We start from the raw sequence: 26,406 nt of genomic DNA on the forward strand, positions 1-26,406 counted from the left end.
CGTGAAAGAATGTGGCCTTTAATTTAGTTTTTGTTATTTTTTTTTTTTTTTCATTTTTACGGGTAACAACAGTGTGATGTTAAAATACAGTTTTATCCTCTTAATATTCACATTCGCAACAACTTCTACAGAGTCTCGTGTGCCTGCTGTCACGTAGCAGTTCCTAAAACCCAGAACGAAACGCAAGGGAAGCTAAAAATAGAAGTTCAAAAGTGAGAAATTGTAACTAAGAAAGGAAAAATGCTGCAATACTACAAAGAAAGATGGAATACAGACAAGTAAATTTTGAACTCCTGCCACATTAAAGCCTCTGGCAAACATTTCACTCTTTCTCTCACTTGAGATGTGATTTGCAGAAACATAAAACAGCAATCTCTTAAGATGATAGAAGTGCAATTTTCCTCTGTTCTATTTTCATGCTTTGCAGGAAGGCAAATTATTACCAGGAAAAAAATATTTTTGAAGTTGAGTAATGAGAAAACAAACAAATTTGACAGGCGCTAGAATATGATTCTGACCCCTTTAAAAATAGGAAATGTGCTCGGCAGTTTAAATATAGTTTTGTCTACTTTTGTCTGCAGTATTCCCGCTCTGATTTCTCTCCTGCCTGTAATCAGTCCTTTGCTTTAATTGAGCCAGTGCGCTGTAATTCTGCTGCAAGGCATAAGCAAAATGAGATTTATATCATCCATTTGTAGAGCACTGCTCATTTCGTGAGGTCACCTGGAGAGCAGACTGGATTATGAGCAAATGGTACTTTACTGTAGGTGCAATTTTCGCTGCATTTTAATGTGTGTTATCAAATCATATGATGTGCACCATTACATCGTTGCTTATGGATAATTTTTGCTTTGTGGAACACTTTGTGCTAATTTATTATCTCGCCAAAAGTCATCTGCATAGCGTATGTGCAGTGTGCTAATGATGATTCACACTGCTGATATAAAGACTGTTTTGCAGCTGCTGTGCACTGTGACCTATTGGTGTTTATATATATATATATATATATATATATATATATATATATATATATATATATATATATATACACACACATATAAATATTCATGGGTGTTAGGAGGTTGCAGAAGAAAACAGACAGAAAAGATCTATAGAAAGCTATAGAAAGAAAAGCGATGGATTGGGAAAACAAGGAGAACAAAGGGGGGAAAGGGTCTGCTGCTCCATTTCAATCGGTCGCTGTCTGAGTTAGGGCTTGCCAGGGACACAAGTTATACACTCACACAAGCAATTTTAATGCAGCTATAAAGATTAGATGATTGCACATTTCCTAATACCCTCTGTATAGGACACAGCCTGTTTCTCCTAATCAGCCATTTAAAAAAGAAGCCAATCCAATCAAAGTCACAATAATTATATGCAGATGCAATGTCTCTCCCAATGCTAATAACATCCAAAAGCTGTCAGTGGTTTCTCATACACACACTAATTCTTTCCCTAATTCTCATTTCAACCCCCAAATGACATGAAATCCAGTATCAATTAGCACCTTGCTGGCTAACAGCGAGATCCTGGCTGTCTCTTAATTGAAGAGGTTACTATAGAAACAGAGGATGCTAATCCTCAAGATGGAGAAAGAAGAGAGGGTCTTTAGGCCTCCCAAGAGAAGTAAACATCTTTTCAACAGTCAGTAACATCTTCTTATTAGCTGACAGCAGTACATTAAATTATTATAATTAGAAAGTGTGAAGCAGCAGAAAAGTTAACACTAAAACCCTTCAGTCTTTTCCAGTTAATATCTTTATTAAGCTTGAGGAAGTAAAAGATCTATGAGCTTGATTATCTTTTTCTTGTCTTTTCCCTGTAATTCAGTTTGAAAGTTAATTTAAAATGTTTCAAATTATTATCCGTGCACATATGTTAGTCACAAACAGATATTTTGACTCATCACCAGTTACAGCAGGTATATTAACAATTGCTGCACTCCGCTCCTTTTATGTGTGCTGGTTCTCTGTGAACGTTTACTGTGCTACTTAATGGAGCTCAGCCATTATTATTATTATGCTTATGTTTGTTTTTGTTCTTTTTCTGCTGCCATAAAATAGGTCTGTTTACATAGACTTAATAGACAGCTATACTAGCAAGCATCCTCATGCAATGAGCCGCACCACAATTATATGTTTTTAGTTAAATCTGCAAAAAAAGATAACACAGGTATAACATTTTGGCATCAACAAGGTGATACCCAAAGAGCTATTAGCTGAAGACTCAGCATATCTGGGGGAGTGGGGGCGGGGATCTTCTTTGGTTCAAGCCAAAACACAGTTGAACATCTTTACAAAATTACCATCATGATAACCCTGCAATGCCACCTGTAAAGTGTCTAATTCACTTCATTCTTCATTTTTCAGTATAACAATGATTCCAACACCGCCAGTGCAGTAAAAGCATGCATGGATAGAAAAGCACACAATGTAAAACTATCACTGAAAGATTTGCCTCGCCAGAGCCCAAATCTCAGTGAGGCATCATTTTGACAGAGAACAAAATAAAAGGCAGCCAATATCCAAAAAAGAGCTTTGAATATCCTTCAAGAAGCCTGGAGAACAATCGTGAAGATTACTTAAATAAATTATAATAGAGCTTGCTTAAGAGAGTTCAGTCTGCATTGAAGAATAAAATTGGCTACACCAACTATTAGCAGCTATTTCAAGCTTGTTAGACTAGTACAAATTCTGTTGTTGCCTTTATAGGCAATATTATACAACCCCAATTCCAGTGACGTTGGGACGTTGTGTAAAATGTAAATCAAAACAGAATACAATGATTTGCAAATCCTTTTCAACCTATATTCAAGTGAAGACACTACAAAGACAAGATATCTACTGTTCAAACTGATAAACTTTGTTGTTTTGTAAATCTTCACTCATTTTGAATTTGATGCCTGTAACACATTCCAAAAAAGCTGGGACAGGGGCATGTTTACCACTGTGTTATAACTTTTAACAACACTCAATAAGTGTTTGAGAACTGATGACACTAATTGTTGAAGCTGTGGAGGTGGAATTCTTTCCCATTCCTGCTTGATGTACAACTGCAGTTGCTCAACAGTCCGGAGTCTCCATTGTCGTATTTGGCACTTCATAATGCGACACATATTTTCAATGTGAGACAGGTCTGGACTGGAGGCAGGCTACTCTAGTACCCGCACTCTTTTACTACGAAGCCAGGCTGTTGTAGCACATGCAGAATGTGGTTTTGCATTGTCCTGCTGATATAAACAGGGACGTCCCTAAAAAAGACATCGCTGTACGTACCTTTCAGCATTAATGGTGCCTTCACAGATGTGCAAGCTACCCATGCCATGGGCACTAACACACCCCGTACCATCACAGATGCTGCCTTTTGAACTTGCGCTGATAACAATCTGGATGGTCCTTTTCCTTTTTGGCCCACAGGACACGACATCCATGATTTCCAAAAACAATTTGAAATGTGGACTTTTCAGACCACAGCACACTTTTCCACTTTACATCAGTCCATCTCACATGAGCTTGGGCCCAGAGAAGCTGGTGGCGTTTCTGGGTATTGCTGATATATGGCTTTTGCTTTGTTTGGTAGAGTTTTAACTTGCACTATAGATGTAGAGCCAAACTATGTTAACTGAAAATGGTTTTTCGAAGAATTCCTGAGCCGCCGTGGTAATATCCTTTCCAGAATGATGTTGGTTTTTAATTCCATTAGAAAATTCTAAATAAATAGTTTTGCACACTCTGGGCAGGGTAAGATTACACCAATAACAAGTGGATAATCAATACCCTGCATAACAAACACCGATGGCAACACCAAAACTAAAGAAAGGCTTTAATACCTGCGCCTATTATTGATGCCACTATTGGCATAACTGTCATTTGCATGACCTTAAAAGGTGACATTTTATCTGAGATAAAACAGTAATTACATAAACCACTTCACAGTTGGACTCATTGAACAGTTGGATTAAATCCCTGGAGCCAGTCAGTGTCTTTCAATTAGTGCTTCCTCAACCTGTCAACATATTGTAGAGCAAGACAGTCAAATTGCACCTGCTCATTCACCCTGAGAAGAACATTAGCTTCACGTCTGTGTAACGTTATGTAATGTAATGTAATTTCTGCAGGTGTGGAAACACCTGCATCCTCCACAGTAAATTGTTAGATGTATTGTGGTATTCCAAATTATAATTTGAGATCTGGTAAAATTAAGCAAACTCTGCCTAGTAATAAAATCATGTCATATGAGCAGAAACTGTTATTATAATGTTTTCTACATTTCTGCAGAAAATACTGAATGTTCAGTTTTGTTGGACGTTTGTATATTGAGTTCCTTTGTTAATCTGTATCTTTAATTTAGAATATGGGATTTATATTTCCATAATTCATTGTCTAAATATGTATTATGTATCTCAGTATTTACAATATAAACTGATAGATAGAAGAAATCAGATTTCAGCAATGATTCTGTTAGTTTAAACGCACTGTGTCATGCTGTTTGTTACAAAATCTGTGCCAGCTTTAAGTCATTAGTGGGGAACAAAAACTCTGCTCAGAAGATTAGCTACATCCATTGTTTTCAGCTGTGGCACAGCATGTCCTTCAGCTCAAATGACACTCGTGTTATCCAGAGCGTAACTGATCCAAAAGCTTGACTGTGAGACGCTTAAACTGTTGGGTTTTTCTGCTTCTGATAGCAGAATTTCTCTTGAATATGAATGTATATTTGAAGCAATTCCATACCACTCAGGAAATCAGCAAAGAGAGCCAGCATGAGGAGAAGTGCTGTAGAGGTTGATATTATTATGGTCTCCCACTGACCTCAAATAAGCACTTCAACCTGCCCATACAAACACATGCACACATCTGCATCTCTCTCTCTCACACACATACTTTCTCTCTTTCTTGCACTTTCCACTCTGATTAGGGTTGATAAAGGATCACTGTGCATTAAAATATGCCTACCTCCCATGTGGTTCCTTTACTGCTTAATGGCAAAAGTCCAGGTGTGGTGGATTACAGCTGGCTCGTGCGTCATAGCTAAAGGCCACCATTCTCTTGAGAGTGGCTTCATGGTGGGCTACTTTCAGATGGTGCGCCAACCCCAGGGCCAACTAATGAGGCTAATGAATGTCTTTGGGACTGGTGGAAAGAGAGCTTAAATATTACAGTGAATATTGACCAGGCTACTCAGCTAGACTGTGGAAAGGCACTGGTACTCCTTTGTGAAGAGAAGATATATATTTTAGTCATGCTAATTGCACCTACAGGTACTGACTGATATTAAAAGGAATCTTGGTGATGTTGGTGTGTCACAACAGGATATCCCCATTTCTTTTCTTGTGAAAATGTTTACAAATAAGATATATACAAGGAATATTTAAATTTAAGGAAGATTATGATGTGACTATTGAATGGATTGCCATAAGTAACTAGTTTTGATCAAGGCTGTTATCAAAAGAATAATTTTAATTGTACATTACTGTGTTCAGTACTGTATGAATTGACGTCCTGCAGTAGTCTGAGCAGCAGGTGAACTACAGGAGGATTTTGGGTCACCTGATTAAGCTCTAAATATGCGCTTAATTACAAAGGAAACATTTAAAGCTGGTCTAAGGGATGAAAGCTGAAGGCTCTGCTTGTTTTTTTTCCTTTTAAGAACCACAAGTAAGCCAGCAGTCCTAGATGAAGTGCTCTATTGGGGCGATATGGTCTTTAAGATAAGATGGAGTTTGATCATTTAAGAAAAATGTTTAAATTCAACACTGAAGTTAAAAGGGGTCAATGAGGAAAAGCTAATATTGGAGAAGTATGGGATGCCTTTCTAGTCCCTATCAGCACTCTCACTGCATTCTGGATCAAATAAATTACAGTAGTCCAGCCTAGAAATAATGAATGCTTCAACAAGTTTTTCAACCCCTAAGTAATGCCTTGAAGAGCTTTTTAATGTTGCAGTGTTGTATGTTTTAGAGAGATCTAATGCTGTTTCTGCCTTTTATTCAAGACTGAATGTGTAAATAGAGACTACAAACCTCTCAATTGTTTGTTAATGGTGCGACAGCGGTTAGAAAGAGTTTGTGCTGCTAATTCAATGCTAATTCTGGTAGTTAGTGTCTGCAACTCTGCTTTGCCAAAAGACCTTGAATGTACATCACACAAAGAACCTCGACCCCTTTATCAGTCCTGGTGGTCACCATGGCAACAGTGTCTGCATCCAGGCAGTTCATGAAGGCTATTAGAAACAAGGGGTTTCTGCATCAGTAGCCCCTGTGCAATAGCTAAGCTCAATGCACTCGAAGGAAACTAATAAGTCTGAGTTCTTGTGCAGAATTTATCTGGGATTATTTTTACAGAATATCAAAGCTTACAGTTCCTCGGAATAGAGTTATGATTATGCAGCAATATAATAGTCATTTGGCAAAGCCTAACTGCATACACTAATATCGATACAGGCACACTACAGGTAATTCAGATAACCTCAAGAATACTTTAACAAAATCAAAGTTTCACATGATGTCAGATAATGAATCTACATTTTAAAGGTTTTTTTTTTTTAAATTAAATCTGCGAAGGTCAGTGGCCATTTAAGGGAAATGTAGGGTACTCGTGGGTCTTGTAGTTCAGAAGCATGCCAAAGAAGCCCTATTATCTCAACAAAACTTTTCCCCAGAGGTGTGAATGAATTTCTAATTGAAGTGCTGTTTGGTGAAATTATTGATGCACTGCTAAACAGGACATATATGATATCCAAACATGAGATTTTGTAATAAGCCCTGCACCAGAAAGGCTGTTAAATGCAAAGGTGATGTGAATTCTCATGAAATGTTATGCAAAATTAAAAAACTGCAAACATGCTAAACGGATATCGTGGCAAAATTGAAATAAATGTCCATCGATGCAGAGGGTATGAAAAGAGACTGATCATGCAGGAACATTGTGCCACATCTTGTCTTCTGCATGACCTTACTTTGTCTTTGCTCAGGTTAGTGCTGTTGCCAGGATACAATTTCCTATGGCAACACTTGAGCCGAGGAGGTGAACAGCAGTGAAAGGATTCAGGTAACCGGCTGCTTTGCATCCTGTGGACCGGAAGCCCATACATAGACATATGTGCACATCCGCACACATAAGCAGCCCTCAAAGTTCAATTTGATTCAGCACAGCGGCTGACATTTTTCTCTTGCACATAAAATGAAATCAGACACAATTTGGGCAATTTTACGTTAATCTGTTATGCATATTAAAGTTATTTATGTCTAATATACTGAAAATTATGTGGTCATGGATGTGCTACATGTTATGTCTAACAGAACTAGTCACTTCTTTGTGTCTTGTGTGCAATAATGATCACTGCTGCACAGAAATATTCACTCAGTTTCTATCCTCACTTCAATAAAATGAAAGTAACACTTATCATGGTGGACTGCAAGAGTAGATGAGATTGTTTGCGTGACTGTCGTGTGTTCAGTATATATATGAGCCTTAATAATGGGAGGAGCTGCAGCACAGCTTAAAGTTTGAGAAACTCATTCCCCTGAGAGACTTTAAAGCATTGCCATATTTATATAGTCATGTTTTAATTAGTTGGTAGTGTGTGTGTGTGTGTGTGTGTGTGTGTGTGTGTGTGTGTGTGTGTGTGTGTGTGTGTGTGTGTGTGTGTGTGTGTGTGTGCGCATTGTTGTTTGAGTAAATAAATGTCATTGTGGTGTTGTGCCCTAAAATGTAAAGCATCAATAACTATTTAATTAACTAACTAGATATATGAACAGCAGCTTATTGTATATTCATTGCAACAGACAGCAGATCCTCTCCGTTTATATGAGTGCATACTGCCACCATTCGTTGGAAGGGCATTACTACCTCAGCCGTGCACATCCTGTTACTAATTCTGAAGCGTATTAATATTGAAAAGCATGTCACTTAATTGTCGGATCTAACCTGGTAAAGCAAAATGGTCCCCTTTGCCCCGTCCTCCATAGTTGCAGACCAAGGCTGTTTCACAGAATAAAGTGTCTCAACAGGTCTGCATGTTTTTCTCTTTTCTCAAGCACTTCCACATCCTCATGGTCATCACTGAACTTAACGGTTTCACAGGAAGCAACACGTCATTGCAAAAGCACCACGCCAACACTTGCTCATTGACCCTCAACTCTGCTCAGATGATGAAAGTGTCAGGGATGCTGAGCTTACACTACTCAGTGCTGCGATGAGCATTGTCGGGTGGGGTGAGGTGGTGAGCGGGGCCTCTTCATCAATGGGACTCCATTATGACTCATCTGTACTAAACACCTACAACCTATCCTTGCTGTGCAAAGCTTCCCTTTGTCCTGCCGAGTGTGTCTCATCCAGCACTTGAGAGATGAGGACTCGCTGTCTATATTTTATATTGTTGCAAAACACATAACTGCATCAGACGGTAAATTCAGTCTTTCACAATTTATGATATGTTTTCCCACTTATGTGCGTTAGACTTGAGTCCAGGAAAGAATTTATTATGTTAGCGTAAATAGACTGAGTGAAACTGAATCGGAATTCTTGGTTGAATAGGGGGAATGAATTTCCGGTGACAAACAGTCCTCAGCTTTTCAGGGGCAAAAACCGACTGCAGCCTCAGTTCAGTGTAACTACAATTACAAGCATAAACAGTTCATGTCATTGTATGGAAAATTCTAATTGTGTTGAGTAACTAGAAAACTTGCTTAGGCTGCATTATTCAGTTTCATAAGAACTGTCCCTCCTGCATATAAATGCACTCTCAAAATTGTCCAAAAGATGGTAACATAGAGTAAATGGACTGGTTCTTATGAAGCACTTTTCTGCTCAGCTTGAGCACTTAAAGCAGTTTATACAACATGTCTCATTCACCCATCATCTAATCGAAAGGAAAAAAACATATTTATCAACATGTAGAGCACTCCTTACGTTGTGGTACATCTTATCTCCTGTGGTACATCACACTCCCATGAATGCACCGGGAGCAGCCAGGGATTCAGTATCTTGCCCCAAGGATACTTCGACATGCAAACTGGAGCAGCCAAGGATCAAACCACCAAACCTCTGATTTAGTAGATGACCTGCTCTGCCCGCTAAATTACAGCCACCCCTCAAAGCTGACCTCCTGTGAGGTCAGCTTTTACAAGAACTGGGAAATTTATCCACCAACAAAGTTCAAGGTGCAGTTTTCTGTGTAACTGGTAATGTATTTCTTTTCACAAGCTCTCCTATAACACATGAGAGTATGCCAAACATCAAATTAAGCCAACCTGACTTCTGTTTGACCGTAATCTCAGACAGTCATCACCTCCTGTACCCAGCAGTCACTGTTCTGCCTTCTCATATCAAAGCTTATGATTAATTCTTAGAAAATAAACTTCAAAATAATTCACCATTATATATCTGTGAAGAGAAAAATCAGTAAATCTGACACTACCTGGCTTTGTGCAGCAGTAAATATGTCTAAATATTTGCCATCGAAAAAAGCTAACTCAGCGAGGAATTCATAAAATACAACAAAAACAAACCAACATGATCCCCTAATTTTTTTAAAGGTCCCTTTAAAACCTTTTGTTTTCAACATGTTCTTTCTAATCAAACGTTTGACATGATTTGTTCTATTCAGTATGCAAATTTAGTCTATGGGGTTTTTGTTTTATTTTCCAGAATAGCTGCCAGCATTTTGACTGTTATAAAAAAAGGACACTTATTAAAAATTGTTCATTTTTAGTATAATTGTGTCCTTCTGAATACAAATCAATTATGCATAGCTTTAGGCCTTGTTGAATTTCATTTTAAATCTCTTTTTTACCCTCTAATCTCAGCCCAAATTGTTTTAATCTTCCTGCCAAGTACAATGAAACAGTTTTCCTCTACCCTCAGTGCATTAACTGCATATCTCCAGTATATTTTTATTACAGCAATTAATCTTGGCTTGGGTTACATATACTTGCATTTTCTGCTAAGATGTGTACCCACTGCCTCCTAGTGTATCCGTTGGATAATAATCAGAACATTGAGTTCATTCTTCTCTGATCATTCTCTTGTAGGCAAATTCATGTGCAGACTGTCTTTGTCTTGCTGCATGACCCACTTTCTCTTGAAACTGTGGCCTGGAATATTTCCTTTAGAATTTGCTGGTATAATTTGGACGTCACTGGTTTGTCAGTAATAGCAAAGCAGGTCCAAGTTATGTATATATACACCACCACGTTTCACAGTTGGAGTACCTGACAAGATGCTCACTAAAACCCCACTGTGATCCCATTAGTTCCTTGTCAAATCCCTAGCAGATCCCGTTCCTCAATAAATAAATTGTAATTTATCATGTTTTTCTCTCTCATCTTTTAATTAGGTTCTGCTTATCTCTGCGTATCTGCTTGTTTTTGCAGTTATGTTGTGCTGAGGCATCCAGCACACACCCTCTCTTCTTGGCCAGAAAAAAAACTTGAACTGAAATAAAAGACTTTGTTCTGTTTTCAAAATCATCTTTGGCTGATGTAGATAAATATCAAGGAAATGAGAAAGGACACCATCACAAAATTTAATATATAGATATACAGAAAATACTAGCTTAATTTGGATTTTACCATACCATGATAATTAATCCCATTAATATCTGTGAAACAAAGTTGACTTGGATTGTTGAGTGTTATGTGCTTTGTATATGAGAAGCTGTAAATAGGGCAATCAGCTGTCCCTCTTTAAGTGGGACTGCACAGTGTTGAGATCACATCCTACATTTTCACTTGCTGCACAGGACACTATTCTAAAGCCTGGCTCTTACTCAGTGAGTGTAAAAGGAAAAACTTTTTATTTTTATTCAGACGTATGTTAACCTGCATAATATTTTGCCAATTAGTGGATGTTACAAGTTACCAAAAAGGCTCAGCACTAGTAACGTGCACCGCTGTGTTTGTCCCACATTAATTTGTTGGGATTTGGTCATCTCAGCTGTAAATAGAATATCAGTCCTCTACCTGCAAGATGGTGTTTTCTACAGGCCTCCAAATCTGCTGTCAGATAGCAAACATCCAGATATTTTAGGAAATTTAAGCATCCATCATTTGGGGTTAACGTCAGCTGCACTCCATAAGTCCATATCCAGAGAGCAATAAAAGATATATATCCTTAAAAATATGAAGGATCGGGCTCAAGGTCATCTAGATGTCTAGATATTGGAATTTCAAATGTCTCTTTTTATTTATTTTTTTTATATTCATTTATTTTTAGAAAATTATTGTCAGTAAGGATTTGAAATTTTAAACTTTTCTGCAATTCCTATCACCTGGGATTACATCCAGACAAATCAGAAATGTTGTGGTGTGAGGCATTTGAGAAACTGGACTGATCCACTTGAAATTACATTTAATGTGTATGCACGCGATTTGTTTCTTAGATCTTATGCAGATGACTTCTGGACTGAAAAGCTAAAAAAAATCACCTGAAAGTGCTGAAACAAGCTGAAATACGAAATTTAAGATGGAGCCATATGGACGGAACTGCTGCACTTCTCCCCCTCGCCGGGTGGTGGCAGCAGCAAGCGCGCATGTGCCACAAACTGTATTCTCCACGCCCATACAAGGCGTTTACTTCAAATTTCCGCATTTTGTGCTAAAAGGACAACTAGTCGCACTAAACTTTTCTCTGTTTTGGTGCAGTTGTTTTAGCTGTTATTTGAGTGGCAATGGCGAGACTTCTTCTGGGGGCAAACCTGAGGAGATGCGTCGCCTCTCAGATCAGAATGGCATCTGATCAGGTAAACTTTGGTGGGTTTGGTGACAGTTTTGGACGTTAGCAGCTAGCTCGCTAACGTCTGCCATATCAGTAAAAGGCTCGCGAGGAAGCCAGGTGGTCAAAAATGCGACTTAATTGGTGGAAAAAGCAAACAGTGATGTTTGTAAATAGAGACGACAGAAGATCCCTCATGGCTGCAATGAAAAACACGCAAAATGATGTATGTGCAGTTTTATTTACCCCTAAACACTTTACTGACTCACTTTTTTGCGACATGTCAGTTGGTTTATGGCTATATAGACTAAGTATGTGACATTAATTGTAACGCTGTTCTTATGAACAGGATAAAATAAATATTTTATCCCCTTTTTAGTTGTGTAAATACCTGAAATCACCAGCATTTATGTGCAAAACTGCTGAAATGTGGCAAGCCCCTTATCTTGGAAGGAAAAATTAATTAAATTAAGCTTTATTCATTGTTTCAAACATATATTGTTGCTGAAAGGAGTCCGTGAAAGAAGTGAAAAATCTAACCTTACTGTGTCATTTCAGTTGAAGGTTGGCACACCTTATTCAGACTCCAATGAAAATGGTCAAAGGTCAAAAAGATCACTGTAGTCTATTCCACATTCTGTACACTCAGTATGAGCTGCTGCCTGGCACACTTCTACTACAACATCCAGCTGCCTCCTTTAGAGGTTGTCACAGCAGATCGATTGTCTCCAGCTCATATCACCCCATCCCTAAGCATCTTCTTCTTTATTATATTCATGAGCCTCCTCTGACATCTTCCTCTTTTCCCTCTGCCTGCCAGCTCCATCTTCAACAGCCTTTATCCAATATATCCACTATCCTTCCTTTACACATGTACAAACCATCTCAGCTTTGCTTCCCTAACTTTATCTCCAAGTGCTCGAAATGTACTCATTTCTAAACTTGTCCAATCTGGTCATCTCAGTGAAGATCTTTACATCTTCAGCTGAGCCTTCTGTCATTTTGTCAGTGCCACCATCTCCAATGTGTCAAGATTTTAACTTGTGATGGATGAGCGTATACTTGTGGGTCAGATGGAAAATAAATGCACTTGTCTTGATTTACAGAAATGTTGGTCCTAATATAATAGCACTTGCACTTTGATGTCTATCGTTTTGTTTTTTTCTTCTAGCTTGGTGAGTTGGGCAAGGGAGCTGGGAAAGGTGGTGGTGGAGGAGGCTCTGTGAGAGAGGCCGGAGGTGCATTTGGAAAGAGAGAAGTAGCGGAAGAGGAGCGATACTTCAGGTAAATATTCCCTGGGATTTTTATTTTTTCCCCACAACACTTTCACCCATTAACTTTTTGTTTGTTTGTTTTTTCCGCTTGTAGGCAGAAGGAGAAGGAGCAGATGGAAGCACTAAGGAAGCATCATACGGAAGAGATTGAGCACCACAAAAAGGAGATTGAGCGTCTACAGAAGGAAATCGATCGCCACAAGGGCAAAATCAGGAAGCTTAAACATGACGACTGAACCTTGTTATTTCTCTTTAGGAGCCCAGACGTATCAAAAGGTTAATGGTTATTAGGCATTGATTTTTGTCCAGCTTATGTAAAGCTGAGGTCATGTTAACACTATAACTTCAAAAACAATAAAATAAAATGATTAATTTTCACATGTATCCAGAATTAATTGCCTCTCCTTTATTGCCTAACTTTTTTTTTTTTTTTTACTTTGAGCTTTGATTTGTTTTTTAGAAAAAGGAGGCTGATCCTGTATGTAGAAATGTGGCTCCCATTGGATTAAAGCGGTGCCAGTTATAGTTCATTCTCCGTGGTTGGATAGCTGATGGAGGGCTCGTTTTTGATCCCAGCGCTACCCGCTTAGTTTGAGTTGCAAAGCCCTTTTGAGCTTGGCCCCGGTTATCGCCTGGTTTGGTTGGCGTTAAGCTCAGCTCACTTCATTGCTTATAAGCGGTAAGCATACGTCTTAAACTTACTATAAGCTTCAGGTTGTCCGATACGAGCACGCCCGGCCTGGCCTGTCAAAACGAACATACTCGGCGAGTTTTCGTCCACATCTCGCGATGATTTCGAAGCAGTGGCGTTGTTCCGGCGAGCCGACGACGAGACCGTATCTGTCTGGAAATTTGTCTCGTGGGTTAGACTCAAACATATTCCGCGCATTTAGACACTATTTGTATGTCCGATAGGCTAGTCGTTTCACGTTTTAACACCCGTCGGAGTTAGTTTCCTGATTCGCTCTGGTGAGTTTCGCTAACTGTGTGTTTGCCCGTGTACGGGGCGCGCGTGTACTTGATTTGCGAAAGGTGTCTTTCTGCACGGCGAGGCCTTCGTATGTAAGCTCGTTAGCCAGCTAGAAAGCTAACCATCATCATTGTTTTGTTTTTTCCGCAAGGGCAAGATAACGTATTCGGGGATCCCTCTTGACTAAAAATGCTGTAAAATCTATCCAGCGTTGTCTACTTGTAGAAGAGGGTGTTGTGGGGTCAAAAACATATGGACGTAAATACATAAAAAGAAAAGCATTCATTTCGCTGGCTTGCAAGCTGCATGTGAAGGGGGGCGGGACTGAGGCTGTACGTGTTTTCTTGAAGTGACCAGGTTGTTGTTGTGCAGTACATTATAACGTGTCGACGCCAATTATAGTTATTAAATTACATTTATAAGAACTACAGTTCCAGTGAGTCCTATTTTTTATTTTTTTGTAATTAAATAGAAAACATAAAGCTTGTAAATCAACTTGATTAACTGCACTTGAGTTGATGACATACATAAAGATTGAAATGTAGTTTAGGATCGTGGATCTTTCTTTTTATTGGTCTGATTTTAAGTAAAATAAACTCTTAAAAAGAACCATTAAAATGTATTTCTTTGCTTTGCTGCTGAAGGAGAATGGCTGCTGCTGAGGTAAACGGTAGTTCTGCCCCGGCAAAGGAGGAGGAAGAGCCTATGGATGTGACCACAACACACACAGAGAACTACCAGACCCTCCTTGATGCTGGGCTGCCCCAGAAAGTAGCTGAAAGTCTAGATAATATCTTCCAGACAGGTGAGTGGCTGTTTGTTTATTTCCACTAAAAGAATAATGTATAGCTGCTTTTCTGTAGCTGAGCCTGATGCTGAACGTCCATTGTACCCGTAGGCCTAGTGGCATACGTTGACCTGGATGAAAGGGCTATCGATGCACTGCGGGAATTCAATGAGGAGGGAGCGCTTACTGTGCTGCAGCAGTTCAAAGAGAGCGACCTGTCCCACGTACAGGTATCCACATAGGAGAAAATGAATAGACCCATGTCTATTTGCCCTTGACAGGAGTTTTAACTTGACACAAATTGTTGCAAATTGATTATCTCATTTGATTTTGTTTTTCATTGCAGAATAAAAGTGCTTTCCTTTGTGGAGTTATGAAGACCTACAGGCAGAGAGAAAAACAAGGAAGTAAGGTACAAGAGTCCACCAAGGGCCCAGATGAGGCAAAAATAAAGGTAAACAAAGTCATTTGGCTAAGCTCTTTTGTGTAGCGGGTCAGATTGAATGTCATATAAACACGCCTCTGCAGCCGCAGTTCAGTTAATGTTTGTTTTGTGTGTGTGTGCGTTTCAGGCCCTGTTGGAGCGCACAGGATACACCCTGGATGTCACTACAGGCCAGAGAAAATATGGGGGTCCTCCACCTGAGGATGTGTTCAAAGGCACTCATCCAGGCAGTGGAACTGAGGTAGAGAAGTGATTGACAGATTAAAAAATTGTCTGTCATGATTTCCAAGGCTGGGTTTTATTATTTGAGTAAGATTGAGAAAATATAAGCTAAATGTCATTCATAAAGACTAAAAGCGTAATGTTTTGCAAATCATTACGCTCTCTCACATTTCTTTCCCCTCTGTCCTCTCCTCAGGTTTTTGTTGGAAAAATCCCCAGGGATTTGTATGAAGATGAGCTGGTGCCGCTCTTTGAGTCTGCTGGTCCCATCTGGGACCTCAGGTTAATGATGGACCCTTTATCTGGTCAGAACAGAGGTTATGCCTTCATCACATACTGCAATAAGGATGATGCACAGAAGGCTGTGAAGCTTGTAAGTAATGTCGCGGGAAATATCAGTCCATATTTTAACAGCTTGAGGAGAAATAGACTTAAAGGTTTACTTATTAGAAAGTGTAATAACTTGTGCTTCACAGTATTTTCAGCTCATTTCACTCATTTGTTAACTTGTCTGGGGTTTTTTTGTTGTTGTTTTTTTACAGTGTGATAACCATGAAATCCGCCCTGGCAAGTACTTGGGAGTTTGTATATCTGTTGCAAACAATCGCCTGTTTGTCGGATCGATTCCAAAGAACAAAACAAGAGAAAGTATATTGGAAGACTTTGGCAAAGTGACAGGTTTGTTTCTAACATGCAGGTTTTTGTTTCTTAGAGACTCATTTAAACAAATTATCAGTGCTTAAAAATGATTGATAAACACACACAACAATGGTTGTGAAAGTCAGATGTTATTGTTTACCTCACAGAGGGTCTCCAAGAGGTGATATTGTATCATCAGCCGGATGACAAGAAAAAGAACCGTGGTTTCTGTTTCCTCGAGTATGAGGACCACAAGTCCGCGGCACAGGCTCGCCGTCGCCTGATGAGCGGCAAGGTCAAAGTGTGGGGGAACCCGGTCACTGTGGAGTGGGCTGACCCTGTAGCTGAACCAGACCCAGAGGTCATGGCTAAGGTTAGTGATTTTAGTGTCCCATTGTTTAATACACATCAGGCATGCTCTGCATTCCAGTGCGACAAACATACTGTTTCCTCTGTTGTTACAGGTAAAGGTGCTCTTTGTGAGGAAGCTGGCAACAGCAGTGACTGAGGAGCTTCTTGAAAAGACCTTTTCCCAGTTTGGAAAGCTGGAACGAGTGAAGAAATTGAAAGACTACGCTTTTGTCCATTTTGAAGAGAGGGATGCTGCCGTAAAGGTGAGTTTCTCGTGCTTTGGCCAAACCTTTTTGCTTGTGTGACGATTCCGTGAGTTTCTTTTATGAGAAACTGATTGTTTTGTTTGATTAGGCAATGGAGGAGATGAATGGGAAGGAACTGGGAGGAGAAGAAATTGAGATTGTCTTGGCAAAGCCCCCAGACAAGAAGAGGAAAGAGCGCCAAGCAGCTCGGCAGACTACCAGAAATGCGGGGTGAGTCAGAGACATCTGACTGGTCAGCTGACGTCTTCTCATTTAAGGAATCAACTGCTTGAAGTGATATCTTCTTCTTTCCAGGTATGATGACTACTACTACTATCCACCTCCACGCATGCCTCCGCCGGGCCGAGGCAGGGGCCGTGGTGGCCGAGGGGGCTATGCCTATCCACCTGATTACTATGGCTATGATGACTACTACGATGACTACTATGGCTACGACTATCATGACTACCGTGGTGGCTATGAAGACCCTTACTACGGCTACGAAGACGTGTACACCATGAGGGGCCGTGGTACTCGTCCCAGCAGGGGAGGTCCACCTCCTCCCAGGGCTCGTGGAGCTCCACCGACACGAGGCCGGGGTGGCTACGCCCAAAGAGGGCCACCCCTCGGTGGTCCGAGGGGTGGCCGAGGAGGGCGAGGTGCCCCTTTCCAGCCTCAGAGGGGCCGCGGTCCTCGCGGGGCCAGGGGCAATCGCGGCGGCAACGTCGGCGGAAAGAGGAAGGCAGACGTGTTTAACCAGCCTGACTCCAAGCGCCGCCAGACCAACAACCAACAGAACTGGGGGTCCCAGCCCATCGCCCAGCAGCCCCTGCAGCAAGGGGCCGACTATTCTGGTAACTATGGTTACAGTAATGACACCATGGAGTTTTCACAGGATTCTTATGGGCAACAGTGGAAGTAGATGCACCAAAAGGTATTTGGCAACAAAAAAAAAAGAAAAGAGAAAAAAAAAAGAAAAACAACAATAAAAAAACAAAAAAACAAACAGGAGATTGGCCACAATGTTTTTGATTGACTTTTTATTCTTCATCCTTCGTGGAAAAAAAAAAATCTGTATATATCTCAGAAAAAATAAAAATAAATGGACAGACCCCAGAATTGGCTCAAGATGATTGGCTGGAAAGCCTTTTGGCTGAAGAAATGAACGTAACCGTTGTGGTGAATCATTTCCTACTCCTACGGTTACATTGGGACACGTGTCTTTAAAAAAAGAAAAACACTCAAAAAACGCTTTTATTGTTACTTTTTGTTCCTGGTTCTTTTTAAAGCCAACAATGAACATTTACACACACAAAAAGAAAAAAAGTGGACATTTCCTTCTCAAAAAGTCTGAGACAACATTAAATAATGAATATTGCCTTGCAGGAAGTTTCTGTCCATGCCCCTTTCCTCCCTTCTCCTTCTTGTACTCCCTTTATTTGTGGTTTCTCATAGTTGCTTTAGGGACTTGCTTGTAAATAAATGCATATGGTAGAGCTTTCTTACGTCATTTTTTTTTTCTTTTTGTTTTTGCAACGGTGGAGAAAAGAATCCACAGGAAGGAAGAAAAATCAAAGTTTTGTAATGTTTAAAGTGTATGCCTAGCGTTTCTAGATATAGACAAATTGTGTTTTTTTGTTTTTTAAACTGATACCATAACTTCCTATGTTTTCTTTAAACTTGCCCAGTAGAATTTGGTTTGGCTTACCTTAAGAGCCATAGCAGTTTGTTCTCTGATGTTCTTTGTATTTATAACTTTTACGTTTGTTCCGTTTCAATAAAACTCAGCTGAGCATCAGTCAATTGTCAGATACTCAAATTCCGTGTTGTCATTCAGTATTTGATTTGATTTTTAATCTCAATTCTCTCATTTGGATGAATATCTTCTTTTCCAAGTCAAATTCTTTCTCTCTCAAAGGTTAATCACAAACGACTGAAATTGCGCAGTCAGACAACGGGACGAGAATTCGAAAGGTGTCTGGATGATACAAAAGCAGGATTTATTTTTTGTATTCCTTATTCTTCAGACTGCAGTAATATCCTGCACACTGAATTCATGTTGTGAATGTTGCAGCAACAATTAAAGGGACCGCACTGTAAATTGGACTCCTTGCAATTACCCAAGATTGTTCCTGTCTGTCAAACGGTGAACAACCAGCCTACCGTCACTTAATGCTGTCGTTTATGACGAGAAGATGGAAAGCAATTTACTCTTGTGAAAATAATGCAAATGCTTATTGAGCTTTTTATTGACCGGTATAACATTTAATAATTGGAGAGCAGTGGGTAGCTAACACAGGATTTTCACAGGTGTAAATTTCCAGCACCTCCCAGCTCCAGTGTTTTGTTTTTTCCCCTCTTTTTTTAGGGCTGACATCTTATGAAACTTAAGCTCTGTATCCACAAACTTTCAAGACAAGGACAGTTTTGGATAATAGTAGAAAAAAAATTATTCACACGTCTGTGGTCCTGATACTGACCTCCTTACAACATTTAGAGCAACACATTTGACTTGGAATGGATTTTCTGCAGCTAATTTCCAAAATCTGCACATCATCTCATCGTCTTTTTCTCTCCTTTTGAAGACCCCAAGGATCTGACCATCCAAATTTCCTAAAACGCACCTCCAGCTATAGCAAGCGATCACCTGTCAGGATCTGTTTAGAAAACTTTTTGTTTTGTTTCTTTTAGCCATTGCGTTTTGGTACCATGGTGTCATTGTATTTTGTTTCATGTGTCTGTCCTCTTATTCCAACCTGCCTAGGTGGAGAAGCATTGAGAGCGGCACCGCTAGAATGAGGAACTCACCTGAACGGTACTCAAGGGTGAGCTAGCCTTGCACAGAGTACTGTCTCCTCTTCTCTAGCTAATTGTAATCACTGGAGAAACACTAGCCCTAATTATACACTATGCTTTTATCATCTCTTTGCTAATATACTCTGCTGTGAATCAACGTTTTTTTCCTTGGGTTTTTTTTTTTTTTTTTTTGGGGGGTGGGGGGGGGGGTGATTATTTTTTTTTTTCTCTCTCTCCTCTTTTCCAGGCTATCAAGAAGAATCAAAAATTGATTGAAGAATCATTGAAAATAATAATTCAAACCGGCAGATTTCTGGGGTTTAGAGAACATGGGAATAATGGGTACTTCATTCACAATTATAATGTCAATTTTTCATCTAAAGGTCAATGGGAGTCGTGCACAAATTTAGACTGATTAAACAGCCAGAAGGGCAGCCAGCCAAGGAATTTGGTAAGCATTTGTAAACCTAAAAATATGCAAAACACCTGCTGCCTGTCTCAGCTTACTGCACCAAAATCGTCTGTTGTCTCCACGCGTTCTTTAATTTGGGCGGTGGGTGCGGAATGGACACTTTTCCCCTTCTGTGCCACTAGAGGTAGCAGCTCTGCACCAGCACTACCAGTGGTGCATTGTTTCCTTTGCCGATGCTGCACTTATTGGCTATTTTCAGAGCTGAATAGGTGTTAATTAGGGGGTCCATATTTACTAGAGAAGTTACTTTTCATATTTATTCAATCCGATTTTGAGCTGCTAACTTAAACATCTGTGAGACTGGCCTGTGTTTAAACAAAGGCTGCACCTCTAAACTGATGTCTTTACCCTTTACCGCCACAAGATGGCAGTAGAAGGGCTACATTATTTGTGTTTCACAGGTAAGCCGGGGATGTAGAGCTAGTTACTGACACACACACATTTTGATTAAAGTGCCTGCAAATGCTGGAGTTTCCATAACAGCCTCTCATGTCAGAACTGTGTCTTTATATGTTGCCTCTTGTCACCAGGCAGTAAAGGAGCTGCCCCCATCCATGTGAATGGGTTCACAGAAATGGAAAGGACTGATTGGTAAGATTGTTCATTATCAAGTAATACTCAGAAAGACTAAATATGATTTTATTTTTAGGTTAGTTCATGTTTTAAAACAATGTTGGATGTCCTAGTTCTAAACTTCCCAGAGCAAGTAAGTCTTATAAGGTTTTCAGAATAAAAATATATAAAGTTATGGATTTTGTGGATTTTATAAATGAGCATCATATGACTCTCTACAGTCATGTGCAGGGTTTGATGGTTAATGTTTAAAAATCGATCAACCAGGATTTCTTTTAGCAAGCTTTTTGTGTATGTTTTCTAGGGACTGCTATCCCTGATGATAAACCACATACCACAAGATGAGGAAGGTGCAGAGGTCCAGAACCCAGGGGGGCACATCAGCAACGTTAGGCTCAACAGAAGTCAGAGGTCAGAAAGTTTTGCAATGTAGTAATCGTATAAATGATCCCCTTCTCAGCTGGAGCAATGTTATGCATCAGAGATGTGAAGATTTTATAGCGCTTGATTTTTAAATAAATAAAAACATGTCCTTTTTTTTTTGTCTTTGGACAGAAATCGAAGAAAAAGATGGACACGTGACCCACAGCTCCATCAGAGGCCTTTGGCTCCGCCTAGTAGGCTGCCACTGCTCATTCATCCAGCTCAAAGATTTACTGCTGGAAGAGGGAACGATCTATGTATCGGACTGTTTGATACATGTTATTGCACAAATAAATTTGCAGCTTTGTGTGTGCATATTTTTTTTCTTTTGTATAAACACAATATTATACCACTACAGCATTTCTGAGATCTCATTAGAAATCACTGAGTGCAGTAAACTATAGCTGACTGTCTCATAGCACATTTCCAGTCAAACCAGTGGAAATGGGCAATAGGAGAGTGGGCATATGTGGCTCACTGTAGACCTCAGCCAATCAAGCTGACTGTACTCAACTCACTGCCTCACATCACTCAATACAAATAAATACAGGAAGCACAAAGTTGACCTAAGCAAAGGAAATTTCATGCCTTAAACGTTTAAATAAATATTGCATAAGTCACACAGGATGTCTGCACCATAGCACTTATAAGTATATATTCTTAGACGTTCAGTCAAGTGTGATACATTGAATACGCAGATGTGAACGACAGTGGGGGCTGGTTTGGGAAAAAAGGCTGAAGACGTGTTACAACAGAGTCCTGCACCAGCTTAAAGATTTTAGCAAAGCGTCGTGAAGGAGTGACCGCTGTTTGTAATCCTTCGTCGCTAAATGTTAAATGTTGGTTAAAAAAACGTCGAAGCGGAAGTAAAGTCTTCTAGTTCCTGTCATGTCAAAACATGCCAATGCAATGTTTTTAATTTGAAAAACTTTAAACCTTTCTAACCCAGCACATTCATTCACTTTCATATTTTTTCAATATTTAAAATTGTTATAAAACGTGTGCTTACGTTACGTAGGTTTATTTTTAATCTGTAGTCACGTGATGTCACGACGTCACATGTAAACCCGAGCGAAGATGGCGACCGCCGAGGGAGAGTCTTCTGTGCATAATGTGTCGGATGAATTATTTCAAAATTTTTACACTGAGGTAAAGCAGATTTAAAGTTAGATTATTCACTTTAAAGTATCGGTTGCTGTCTTTGCACCGACTGAAGCCGGTTATTGAGCGATTACCGCGTTTATCACCTACGAGGCCTGCTGACATCAGCTAACGAGAAGCTAACGTTAAACGAGATGTTTGTGAGCAGCTTCAGTCTTCTGTTAGTACGAAAAAAAACACTGTTATTTGCGCTTATTTTATTCATTATTATCAGCAGCTAGTACTACAAGCCATGTTACCTAAACTATGGCTTGCTTAATAGGAGTTACTGCGTTGGCGGGCCTTTTATGAAGCTGCTGCTGGGTCAGTGTACATGTTGACCTGTATTTATTTAATGAGGATAGCTTCCTGAAAAAATTAAGAGCATCCTTCTCGTTCTTCGTATTTCATTCTTCGGAGCTGGCTGACATAATTCAGAAGAAAATAAAAATGTATTCCGGAAGCCTTGTTTGCCAGGACCTTTGCATTGTGAAGTTTTTCACTGTTTTGTTTTGCTGCTATTCATTTTTAAAGGTGAAGCAGATCGAGAAGCGAGACTCTGTGTTAACCTCCAAGCAGCAGATTGACAGACTGCTCAGACCTGGCGCATCATACTTCAATCTCAACCCTTTTGAGGTAACCTAGTGCACTAATGGTGTCGTTTTTGTTTTGTTTTTAATTATTATTATCATTGTTAAATATGCTACCTATCAATGTATGTATGTAGCATTTTTAATAATTCATTCACACTTCACTTCTAATTAACAAAGGAACTGCAATAATGTATATAGCTTTTAGGAACTTATGTAATTGATATTTATACTTGATGCTTCCTTATTATTTTCATATCTGTATCTTATTAGACCTAAATCAAAGAAGAGGAAACAATTTTAAAATGTACCCTTTTAAATGTTGTGCTGATCTTAGGAATCAAATCATGTTTTTTTTAAGTGACAGTCTTCCTTCATTCTGTGCAATAATTTTGATTCCTCATACTACTCACTCAGCCAATCTGAAAGGATCTGTGATTGACCAAAGTTACCTGTCAGGGACAAACTTTTCCAAAGCCTAATAACAGAACCCAAGAGTTATTATATTTTTCAAAGCTCTAACTGCTTATGATGTATCAATGCTATGAGATCCAACGCTATTAACAATTGTCGATTTCAAATCTCTTTCAGGTTCTGCAAATTGATCCAGAGGCAACAGATGATGAACTGAAGAAAAGGTTTCGGGCGGTAAGGAAGTGTTATGGAGGAGAGGCTTTTCAGTGACCTCATTTTTACAGACATGGCGTGTTCTTTGCAATGCTGTTTTTGTTTTTAATTTTAAATCTCTTTTACTTGGCAGTTGTCCATTTTGGTCCATCCAGACAAAAATCAGGGCGATCCAGACAGAGCGCAGAAAGCGTTCGAAGGTAACAATTCTCACGTACATCACTTATTGGCTTGTATTTTTGTACAGCTCCAAGTTAATTAAAATGGGTTTTATTGGCTATTTGGACACTCAATAAACTCTGGAGGAAAAAAAACAAAACCTAAAAACCAGTTTCTGTCTCATTGTTGTTTTTGTACAAATTAAAATAAAAAGTATGAAAACAACAATTTGACTTTGTTAGAGCCTCTGTGATACAGTTATCTGCTAATCTTACATTAAAACCACTCTGTAATCGAGCCTTAATGTTATACTATGTCCAGCTGTGGACAAGGCATACAAACTCTTACTGGATCCAGAGCAGAAGAAGAGAGCCTTAGATGTGATTCATGCAGGAAAGGAATATGTGGAGCATATGGTGAGTATTTTCCACCATGAAAATAAAATATCTAATGCGCCCCCCCCTTTCCATGTTACTCAGTTTCATTATCTGGACTTTTTTAATGCGATGTTTCTTTATATTTTAAAGGTAAAAGAGAAAAGGAAACAGTTGAAGAAAGAAGGGAAACCACTGGATGTAGAGGAAGATGATCCCGAAATGGTAAGTTCTACTGAGGTACTGAGACTTTTATTATAATTTTATTGTAATTTCAGAACCACAATGTTTTAAAGGGAAGGCATGTGAAGAATAGTTCTGTCTTTATCACAAATTACTGGACTAGCAAGATGTAAAAAAGAGGGATCGTGCTAGCACTGCAAACCAATAGCAGAATTTTGCTCCAGGAAAGACATTGAAGTAAGTTGTCCCGAATTCAATAAATGTTGAGCAATGAAACAAACCAACAGAGGCCCAGAAGAGTGCAATCAAACAATGAGTTTATTAAAACACACACACTCCTTCCTCAGGAGTATGCAGCATCACATCATCACACACAGCATCACACATAGATTGTGAAGACATATCTGTTGTGTAAAACCTTCTTTAATAGACTGAGCATCAACTCTGAATGAGCACAAACATGCAATGTGTATAAAATAATTATAGCTGCACCTGTAATAAAAAGGTTAATATGGTGGCAATAGCTTTAATAAACATCTTTAATGCAATATCAATGCTGTAGGATATATTATTAATGCAATGTTAATAATGCAGGTTATATTGTAGCAGTAAAATAATTTCTGTACCTCCACAAAGTGTAACTTAATAGGGGGGAGAGGCTTTTAAAAAACAATATTTTGGGGCAAACTCTGTAAACCTTTATTTTTTTAAATCTGATTTGACTGATGCGTGTAGTTTTTATGTGGCAGACACCATTGAAATTAAAGTACTTTGAATAAATGCCCAGCAGTGTTACCAAAAGGCAGTGAAGGTGAATGAGTTTAGATAGATGATCACAGGTATTTAAAGTAACAGAATGGTGAAGAGCAGAGTAGAGGGGGTGATTTGTGACAGAAGGATGAAAAGGAAGGCTTTCAAGATGGTAGCGAGATCTCCTATGATGTATGAAAAAGCACTGACAAAAAGACGTCCAGAGGACCAGAATAGACAGGATTAGAAACAAGTAGATCAGAGGGACGGCTCGGGTTGAGCAGTTTGGAGACAAAATTAGAGAGGCAAGGCTCAGTTGGTTTGGACATGTGCAGAGGAGGGGTAGTAAATATACTGGATTGAAGATAGAGTTGCCAGACAAGAGGGATGAGCACAGAAAAGATTTGTGGAAGTAGTGAAGGCTTTATGTGACAGAGGATAATAGGAATAGAGGTAAATGATCCACTGTGGTGATTGCTAAAGGGAACAGCTGAATTCACAGTTAGTTCAGAATTGCCAGTTAACCTAACCTAACATGCAAACGTGTCAGCCCTGGTTTAGTACTTGGGACCTTCTTGCTATGAGGAAACAGAGCTAACTACTGTACTTCATATCATATATGTGTTTTTTATTTTTCTTTCTCTCCAGTTCAAGCAAGCAGTGTACAAACAGACCATGAAGCTGTTTGCAGAGCTGGAAATCAAGAGAAAGGAGAGGGAAGCAAAGGAAATGCATGAAAGGTAATTGGTGGGATTTTTAAGAACTTGGTTGCTGCTCTGTATGACTAAAACATTCACCCGTCTTTACCACTTGGTAGTTTGTTTTAGAAACAGAGAATGTTTTCATTCATAACATCCTGGATTTCTCTCAATTTACCAGGAAAAGGGCGAGAGAAGAAGAAATCGAGGCAGCAGAGAACGCTAAGCGACAGCGAGAGTGGCAGAAAAACTTTGAGGTGCGTTCTTGTATGCCAGTTGTTACGCATCTGTAAATAGAAACACGATGACTGTGCTATTTGGATTTCTTAATTGAAAAATAATATTTTTATTTTCTTCAGGAAACAAGAGATGGACGTGTGGACAGCTGGAGGAACTTCCAGGCCAAAGGAAAAAGCAAAGAGAAGAAGAACAGGTCCTTCCTAAAGCCCCCTAAAGTCAAAATGGAACAGAGGGAATGATGTAAAACTGGACTTCACTCAATTAAAATCCACTGTTTAAATGAAAGAAACACTTCTGTGTATCCTCTCCTTGTTGTCTGCGGTCATCTGTGTAATCATCATCACAGCCATCAGCATTGTGTCGTAGGACAACATCCCGACCCCGACAGCTGTAGTTTTGTACTTGGCTTTTCTAATGTACATATTTATGATGTGGAGCTGGAGATCATACCTGCCCCGGTTAATAAAGAAATGATGCATCTTCCATTCGTGTGACAGAGGGTGGAAGCATGGTTTGCTGTCATTTGCTTTCTTGTTCTCCTTGTTTTGTTTTGTTTTTTTAATAAATCTTTGTCTTAACAAGCCTACTTCACTGTGGTCTCCAAAACTGTTAAAACTTCCAGAAAAAAGTGAAATAACTAGATTATGGGATACAGATATCTATAAGCTATGTGGCATCTATGCTTCTTATTATCTGGCTGTCATTGATTCCTTTTATAAGTAGAATATCAA

General features: G+C 39.3%; 3 protein-coding genes across 7 annotated transcripts; all 3 read left to right on the forward strand.

Annotated features, from left to right (window-relative positions):
- The first annotated feature begins 11,563 nt into the window (after positions 1-11,563).
- On the forward strand, positions 11,564-13,375 carry atp5if1a (ATP synthase inhibitory factor subunit 1a). The gene is made up of 3 exons (XM_086280266.1): positions 11,564-11,745; positions 12,889-13,001; positions 13,086-13,375. Exons 1-3 carry the CDS (start codon positions 11,674-11,676, stop codon positions 13,225-13,227), a joined length of 327 nt encoding a protein of 108 aa, XP_086136392.1. The 5' UTR covers positions 11,564-11,673; the 3' UTR covers positions 13,228-13,375.
- Positions 13,376-13,512: 137 nt separating this feature from the next.
- Positions 13,513-21,233, forward strand: LOC147303786 (heterogeneous nuclear ribonucleoprotein R). 5 transcript variants are annotated; one of them, XR_015126857.1, is made up of 16 exons: positions 13,513-13,960; positions 14,606-14,766; positions 14,860-14,978; positions 15,095-15,202; positions 15,321-15,434; positions 15,612-15,788; positions 15,958-16,093; positions 16,222-16,427; positions 16,519-16,668; positions 16,760-16,881; positions 16,966-17,504; positions 19,415-19,475; positions 19,830-19,897; positions 20,449-20,509; positions 20,796-20,902; positions 21,047-21,230. XR_015126857.1 is itself a non-coding variant. In XM_086280258.1 (12 exons), the coding sequence occupies exons 2-12, from the start codon at positions 14,610-14,612 to the stop codon at positions 19,447-19,449; spliced, it is 1,863 nt and encodes a 620-aa protein (XP_086136384.1). In that variant the 5' UTR covers positions 13,513-13,960; positions 14,606-14,609; the 3' UTR covers positions 19,450-19,630. The 5 variants fall into 5 exon arrangements, 2 of the variants coding, with proteins under 2 accessions (XP_086136384.1, XP_086136383.1); XR_015126856.1 differs by having other exon boundaries at positions 19,830-20,509; positions 21,047-21,233; XR_015126858.1 differs by lacking the exon at positions 19,830-19,897.
- Positions 21,234-21,931: 698 nt separating this feature from the next.
- On the forward strand, positions 21,932-26,266 carry dnajc8 (DnaJ (Hsp40) homolog, subfamily C, member 8). The gene is made up of 9 exons (XM_086280264.1): positions 21,932-22,063; positions 22,589-22,690; positions 23,236-23,292; positions 23,405-23,471; positions 23,752-23,846; positions 23,958-24,029; positions 25,386-25,477; positions 25,617-25,692; positions 25,795-26,266. The coding sequence occupies exons 1-9, from the start codon at positions 21,992-21,994 to the stop codon at positions 25,912-25,914; spliced, it is 753 nt and encodes a 250-aa protein (XP_086136390.1). The 5' UTR covers positions 21,932-21,991; the 3' UTR covers positions 25,915-26,266.
- The last annotated feature ends 140 nt before the right edge of the window (positions 26,267-26,406 follow it).

This window comes from Aulonocara sp. 'chitande type north' Nkhata Bay, linkage group LG22 (assembly GCF_057382095.1).
Source record: "Aulonocara sp. 'chitande type north' Nkhata Bay isolate Kocher_YH1m ecotype deep benthic linkage group LG22, A_spYH_male_GT1.1, whole genome shotgun sequence".
Classification (NCBI taxonomy): Eukaryota; Metazoa; Chordata; class Actinopteri; order Cichliformes; family Cichlidae; genus Aulonocara; species Aulonocara sp. 'chitande type north' Nkhata Bay.